The 7,976-nt window shown below is 50.5% G+C and overlaps 1 protein-coding gene across 2 annotated transcripts in view; it reads left to right on the top strand.

Annotated features, from left to right (window-relative positions):
* The first annotated feature begins 880 nt into the window (after positions 1–880).
* LOC120540153 overlaps positions 881–7,976 on the top strand; it is a 10,252-nt gene continuing 3,156 nt past the window's right edge. Inside the window, exons 1-3 of one of the 2 annotated variants that reach the window (XM_039770667.1) lie at positions 881–1,072; positions 5,387–5,740; positions 6,399–6,659. In XM_039770667.1, coding sequence (XP_039626601.1) covers positions 1,027–1,072; positions 5,387–5,740; positions 6,399–6,659 — 661 coding nt within the window. In that variant the 5' untranslated portion in view covers positions 881–1,026. Of the gene's footprint in view, positions 1,073–2,427; positions 2,513–5,386; positions 5,741–6,398; positions 6,660–7,976 lie in introns of those variants that run through there. The other variant, XM_039770668.1, reaches the window with a different exon arrangement.

Raw genomic sequence — 7,976 nt, 5'->3', positions numbered from 1 at the left:
GTGGACCTGTGGAGGTGTGGACAGCTGGGTGTGTGCATTCAGATTTGAACCCAAGGTGGCTGGGGTTGAAAGTGTCAGGTGTCAGAGACCACAGCAGAGGACCTTCAGGTGACTCATTAGGTGACACACTCGGGGACACTCAAGCCTTTATTTACAGGCATTCCTTCTTTCAAACGGCGAGGGTCATAAATGGGGTCCTAATTAAAAACCTCATTTTTGAACCCACTTTTCCAATCAGACCCTTTCCAAGTGGCGGTGGGTGCCTGGCAGCAGTTGGTTTCATTGCCACACCGTGCACAAGGACCAACTGGATGGCACATCCAGGCAGCGGTGGCAGAACTCTCCATGGGGGGATTTGAAGTGAGGCCCCAGCATGGCACTTAAACTCTCACCTGTAGGGTTTATCAGAGCAGTGATGGCATGGTGGCACAGTGCTTAACCCTCTGCCTGACCCCTCCAGGGTCAAACCCAAGGCTGATTCACACCAATCCAGTCAAATCAGCCTTTGAGTAGCCATTGCCTTGTCTCAACTGTCACCATCATGGTGATCGAGGTGCCACCAACATAGGGACAGAAGGTTCAGTTTTGTGACTAAGTCGACAGTCAAAGGTGGTCACTCACAGTTCAGCCTCCTATCTCCTGCCGAGTGCCCACCATCGCTGAGCCCCAGGATTCTCTTTACGTTTAAGCATCAGGGCTGCCACTGAGGTGGTTGTGCCCACTCAGGATGGAGCACTGGTGCCATCTGCACACTTTGCATGCTGCCTTGGCGCTGTTTGTGGTTTGCTTTTCATCTAAAAAACCGGAAGTGTGAGCCCCCGCCAAAGTGACGAGCTTTGACACCTTCAGAGTAAAAAGTTCACCTTCTGCAGTCAAACTGCCAGGCTGAGGTGCGCTTGCTGAACTTCCTTGATAAAGATTTTACATCTTCATCATCATCATCATCATCATTGTCGCTTTCTTTTTTATATTTGGATTTCTTCTCCACCGCCGTCAGGTTCAGCGGAGCTGAGAGAAACCAACGCGATGGCTGAAATGCCAGCACTGGCGCTGCTTCTTCTGGCAATGCACGGTAAGAGACCCCCTCGGCCTCCTGGCCCATCTTTGATTTCTGTAGTGTGGCATTGGGTGGCATTCTGTGCCCTTCTGATTATGAGGGTGCCCCTCACGCTTACTTTCACTTGGGGGACAAGACCACCTGAAACACAAAGGGCTGACTGAAGGCCGTCTAATAAACGTGTAGCTGCCCACAGGATGGGCCGAAAAGCTGCATGTGCCACCTGTACTGGGCGTACACGACTGGGAGGCACTGCTGGGTGATTTTTATCTTTTAAACAAAATACTTGTTGTGACGGCAGGGGACACCGGAGTGTGAGTGAAGACCGAGCGCTATAAGGGGAGCCGTCCGCAGTTCAGATGAATGAGGGGAGCAGAGCGGGGTCCAAGGCAGCCCACCATCTGAGGCTTTAGTGGCACATGTGCTCGGCCTGTTCGAGTTAAAGTGAGAAAGTCAAGGAGCAGACGGACTGAAGAAATCGCTTCTTACATCAGCGTAAGAAGAACAAGAGCAGGTGACATCTTCTAAATAATCTGCGATAAAAAACGAAGCAAATAACTCATCACGCGTGGTGCGGTAAATCATCAGAAAGGGGAAGGAGAGCATTGGGGACAAACGGGCATGAAAGGTGACGAGGACGAGCCGCTCGTCTTCACAAAGTCATCTCCAGAATGTTAGAACTGATAACAGAAAGTCACACGCAGCGCGTTAAATCGTGATATGCCGTCAACTACGATACCTCATAAATAACTGAATGAGCTGCAGCATATGTACAGGAACATAACGGAGAAAAATCAGGTGCGAAAAATCAAGACGTAAAATAAGAAAAGTCACGCAGAATTAATGAGCTGCATTAACATAGCTGAGTGCACGCAGTGTGCCTGAGATACAGCAAAGAGAATCACAGGAAACGATACAAATAAGGCAGCGTGATAAATGAAGAGATAAAGGGAAACGAAATCATAAGAAATAAAAAGCCTAGAAAAAAAATAAATAAATAAAATGACACGCAGTCCGTTATATTCTGATACAAAGGGAAATGAAATGAACAGAAACAAACGAGGCGTGAAAGACGAAATGGAAAAAGCGCCTCATTTTCACCAAGTCATCACTCATTTGCCGCGCAGCACAATAAAACACTCGGGTCTGTGGGTGTGTGTGTGGGTGGGTGTGTGTGTGGGTGGGTGTGGCCAGTCCCTCCGAGTAATCTGATTGGTCAGCTCGATTTTGGTGATATGAGCGTGAGACATGTGAGGAGGAGTAAAGGGTTAGGAGGCCTGCTGAGAGTCGCCTCCAAAGACAGGATGTATATAAATCGGACAGGAGGCAGATGAGCTGCAGGGTCTACGGGGCTGCAGTGGAGAGACGGACCACCAGTGAGGAGAAGTTCAGAAACCTGAGGGTACCGAGGAATGTCGCTGAAGGTTCACTTAGGCCAGGAGACAGCAAATGCCTGTAAGTTTATTCCGCTACTTGGCCTCAGCAGGTAACTCGACTGGCATGTTATGAATGACAAGAATAATTTAGTGTGTTAAGTAAATAAACTCAGTGGAGTCAGCGACCTGTAAAAGAGCAGCACTTATGACAAATGAAATTAGTGGGCCTGTGACGATGTGGGTTCTGGCTCCACGCTCCTTTGGCTGTTTGGGAACCCTTGAACCCAACACCGTCAATAATGTTGCCGAGTGAGCTATTCAATGGAGGCAAATAAACAATTGAGCAAGGGGTGGTGCAAAAAGTGCAATAGTGCTTTTATTAAAAGCAGTCAACAAATCAAAAACAGTGTTCCAATAAATAGTGCAGTTTCAATGTTCATTAAATAAATAATCCATAAAAAGAACACGTGGAGGTTAAAAATCAATAAATAAAAAAAAAAACACATCCTTAAAAACGAGAGGTTAAAATCTTCTTTTAGGAAGCAGTCTTAAAACCAACAACAAATCTGGTGCTCTTCTGTTAGCGTCTCACCTGCTAATCCCGTTTGGGCATCGCAGCAGGCAAGACGCTCTCTGCAGCTGCCCTCCTGAAACACACGCACGAGACTGGAGACCTCCCGATCCCTGGCTTCGGTATGGCACTCATCCCAGTCCCGGAGAACTTGGTTTCCCACAACGGCCAGGTCGCCACGTTGGGGATTCCAGCACCAAGTCTCCCGACTTCCGCTGCCTTTCCATGGCCTCTCTGCGGCCAGTCGCCTTCCCTGGTCACTCCCGCTACCTGATCGCTCAGCGGGAGCGACATCAACACAAACACCTGGGTGTCGGCCTAACACCCAGCTTCCACGCAGCTGTCCACGAGCGCTCATTCGCTCGCCCGTCCGCTCGCTCTTCGCGGCTCTCTCTCACCGACCTGCTTCCTCTACTGCTCCCGATAACCTCCGTCCTCTCCTTTCCTTTCCTTTCACTCTCCGATCGTTTCTTTTTTCCTTCCTTTAAAGCCGACTCGCGCTTCTTTTTAAAATGACGAGGGCCACAGCAGCTGCAGCATTAGCCACGGGACAATCATGAATGTGGGCAGTTCCTCACCTGTGCACTAGGTGAGAAACGCCCACACCCTATGGATCGTCCCGCGGCCCACTATGGCCCAACGTCCCCTCACTAAGCCGCGAGCACATCGATTATTTATTAAAAATGGCCTGTGCTCAGTGAGCTGTGGACCCTTAACACCACAGGGCCTTATCAAGAGTAGCCGATGACAGGCAGTACGTATGTAAATTATGATACGTAGTAAACAGAGACATACGAAGTACATGACTTCTCAGAAAATATCGTTTATTACATGCAGCCTGCTATATCATCCATCCATCCAGTATCCAACCTGCTATATCCTAAAACAGGGTCACGGGGGTCTGCCGGAGCCAATCCCAGCCAACACATGGCGCAAGGCAGGAAACAAACCCCGGGCAGGATGCCAGCCCACCACAGGGCACGCACACACACCAAGCACACACCAAGCACACACTAGGGACATTTTAGGACTGCTAAATCACGATATAATAAATCAAGTCTTATGAAATTAATAAGCTGCCTTGATTTGTTTTGATAGTTTTGATATCCTGAAAGTTGAAGGGCTGTCTGTTTGTCTGTCTGTCTGTTCGCCCATCGGGCTGATTGAGCGTGTAATCTGCAGACCGATGTGGCGTTCTGACGTGTCATTAATAACACGCGACCCCTGCCACGTCCCCTACAGCTCGATTTCGATTTCACGCTCAGTCGAGCGCCAGCTGCTGCCTCACGCCTGACGCTGCTAAGTTTGGCTCCAGCCCTGCAACTTTAGGAAATAAGAGGATGGAGAGGAATGTGCATTTTCATGATTTAATACAAGGGAGAACGTGATCTCCGGGTGGTCTCTGCTCTTTTATTAACGAGCTCCAATGTGGGGTCAACTTTCGTGTACAAATTCCTGCAATATAAGGCGTTGCGTCACATCACGTCACATTACGTCACATCACGTCACGTCACATTACGTCACATCACATCACATCACATCACATCACATCACATCACATCACATCACATCACATCACATCACATCACAACTTAATTCAGCTCTGAGATGTCTGGGCATGTGGGTGGGCTGCCAGTCTATTGGAGGGCTGACTGCCCCGCACACCCACAGGGACCACCGATGAGGTGAGCGATGTGGACGTCTATCGTATGCCATGGAGTCGTCGCATGCACTGCATGGCCTGAGATCTTAAACTAAATGAAGAGACGAGTGACGTCAGCCATTTTATTAAAGGCAGTAAGAAGCCCACCGTGCCGTGCAGTAAACACTCAACACCCCCGTCATCATTTAGACTGCATAACCTGAGACAGACTAAAGTAAATTTTGTACCGTGTGCCATAAATATGCCATGAGTGGCCTAACTCCGGCCATTGCATGGGGTCCATGGGGCTGGGGGGCCGCGCTGGCTGTGTGGCTGTTATGTCACAGGGCTTGACTTATTATGGAGCTGCTCGTCTACTCGTCATCGGACCACTAAGGCTCCTGGTGTTCTCGTTCCCACAACTCCTGACTATATGGAGCTCGTATGCTCGACGTATCCCCTTGGTGGTGGTCTTTTTACAATTAGACATCACATGACCTGGGGGGCTCATTTATGTTTCACTCTCCCCCCTCTATGTGATCTTGCGGACTAAATGTTGGAATACACAAGATGGATGCCAAGTACCACCTCATAGTGTTAGTGGAACACATCACCTGGTATTCACACGGACACATCGCATGTCATGACGGACCCTCTGGAAGGCTATGGAGGACCCCTCTGTGGTGCCTCAAACGCTGCTGGTTTCCGTCTCCCATATTGACAGTGTCCTTTTCTCACAGGTGTCCTCGGTGAGGTGGAGGTCTTCCAGCAGCCATTTGCAGTGGCTCAGGTCTCACAGAATGCCACCCTGAACTGCTCCTTCGACACCGGCGAAGTGACGATGGGCAGGCAGATCCTCTACTGGTACACTGTCAATGCCAGCACCATGGAGGAAACGCACCTTCACCCACAACCCGAGGGGCCATTCAAGGCGAAGGTGAAACTCGGCTCCATGGGGTCACCGCGAGACAAATCCATCGAGCTGCTGAATGTCCAGATGGGGGACTCCGGCGTCTACTTCTGCCTGATGTCCTACATGAACGGACAAGTCCCAGAACGTAAGAAAGGCAACGGGACCAAGCTGACTGTCCACGGTAACGTATGGGCGACAGATGAGGTACCGCGGGGCGTTACATACATGAGACCCAGGTGTGCTTCAGCTTACCGACAGGGGGGGTCATCAGAAATGAAGACCACCCCACTGGTGTCAAGGAGACCACGCAATCTAAAAGAAAGCATTAAAGAGCGAGGGAGAGAGAAACCCAAAGACACCTCTACATGGTCTCAGCCCTGAGTGGTCCTGGCCCAGAGACCATGGGGTTGAAGCCCCCTCTACTGCCCACTCGATTACCTCCTAAGAATCTCCGCCATCATATCAGGCGTATTAAACGACTGGCCTGAGGGTCCTGATGTCACATCTTGGGTCGGGGTGAGTCGCTCTGATGACAGGGATGCCCACATGAGTGGCCCCCCATTGCCCCTGCACCCCTGAGTCTCTCTGGGCCGTTTCAGCTGTGCCCGCCTTAAGTGACGGCTTAGGACTGGTGACGTTAGGGTAGCATAATGACTTTTGACGAGATGCATTATCAGGTCACATAGAAAAAAAACAGATAAGAGCAGGAGAAATGATATTAAAAAAAAGAACTAAAAGAACAATAAGGCATCAAACACTTCAAAGAGATACGCAACAAAAGCAGCTTCCAAAGTGGGCTGAGGGTCCGCTGCTAGGCCTGATGCGCTTGTGTTTTGCAGGTCCCCTGATCTTTGGCCCTTTAAGTGAGAACAGCACTGCTCTTCAGTGTCAAGTGGACATCGGTGACCCTGATGGCTTCCGTCTGCTCCTGAAACGAGACAGCGGGGCTGATCTGGAGGGCAACAGCGTCAGCCGCAATGACGATGGCTCATTTAAAGTGGCCACAGCGCTGGACGCTGACCCGTCGGACAGACACACTTACCGATGCGCGCTGATGCACGAGAGACTCGGAGTCGTCCTCCAGCAGGCCTTCAGCACGGGTAAGTGACATCTGTGGGCAGCAGTGACGTAAAGTAAGCAATGAATGACAAGGTGGCAATCATCAGAGGGGCACGGTGACCACACACACCCAGCAAACAGGGTTCAGATGCCAGCCTTGTCCCGGTGGTCGGCTCCCTGGGAGTCCCAGTCTGTTTGTCCTTCCACAGCCAAAGACCTGCAGGTTTGGCTCGTTGGCATTGTGGCTCCTGACGTGTGTGCAAGGGGCCCAGTGGTGGCCGAGTGTCTCCTCCTGCTTTGGACCTGACGCTGCCCACATCATCCATGATTGGACACAGCAGGCCTGATTGAGGATGGGTGGGTAGGCTCATCTAATCGAGGACATTTAGCGATTGATTCCAAAGATGTTGGTGCCCTTGCCCTCACGCCTGAGCTCAGGGGCACTTGTAAGGGACGGGGCTGAAGGGACTGAACTGGAGCCACAGAGCCACAGAACCCCTAACCCATGATAATACACAGCCTACCTGGAAAGGGGGTCTCTCTTTGCCTTTCCGGAGGTTTCTTCCATTTTTTCCCTACTGGGGTTTTGTTGGGAGTTGTCCCTTGTCTTCTTAGAGAGTCGAGGCTGGGGGGCTGTCAAGAGGCGGGGTCTGTTAAAGCCCATTGCGGCCCTCCTTGTGTGATTTTGGGCTACAAAAATAAATTGTATTGTATTGTACACAGAGATTGTGGTGCGCTGCCCTCTACTGTACATGTTAATACATCGAGTAACACGGGGGGTACCCACTCTGTTAGAGACGTCCACGCTGCTTGGCCATCCAAATGGACACAAAATAGAGTTGGGACTGGAAGATAAAGAGTGAAGAGAGAATATCAAAAAACAAACCCAAAATGAGGGTCCAAACCAAAACGGTGGCATTGAGCCTGCAAACAAAGCAAAACGCAAGTCGAAAAGCAGGGACCAAAAGTGCCACCCGTAACGGAGATTCCTCGCCCTAACTATCCATCCACCCATCTATTATCCAGCCCGCTATATCCTAACTACAGGGTCACGGGGGTCTGCTGGAGCCAACACAGGGCGCAAGGCAGGAAACAAACCACCACAGGGCAGGGTGCCAGCCCTCCGCAGTCTCCCTAACTATGATTGCGTTTTGTAGATTTGTCACTGTTTTAAGTCTGCGTGAAGAATCACGTAAGCCACCATCTTACATAGGGATGGGCAACACAACGACAGAAAACATCACATGACTGGCACTGAGAAGAGAGAGACCCAAAGTGGCAACGGCCAACAGAGAGAAATGAAGAACAGGAAAGCCAAAGTCTGAAATAACGACGTGGCACAGGCTGGCTGGGAGGTA

Source organism: Polypterus senegalus, chromosome 12 (assembly GCF_016835505.1).
Source record: "Polypterus senegalus isolate Bchr_013 chromosome 12, ASM1683550v1, whole genome shotgun sequence".
NCBI lineage: Eukaryota > Metazoa > Chordata > Cladistia > Polypteriformes > Polypteridae > Polypterus > Polypterus senegalus.
Note: the sequence above shows the minus strand (reverse complement) of the source record. Positions and strands in the feature narration are given on the sequence as shown.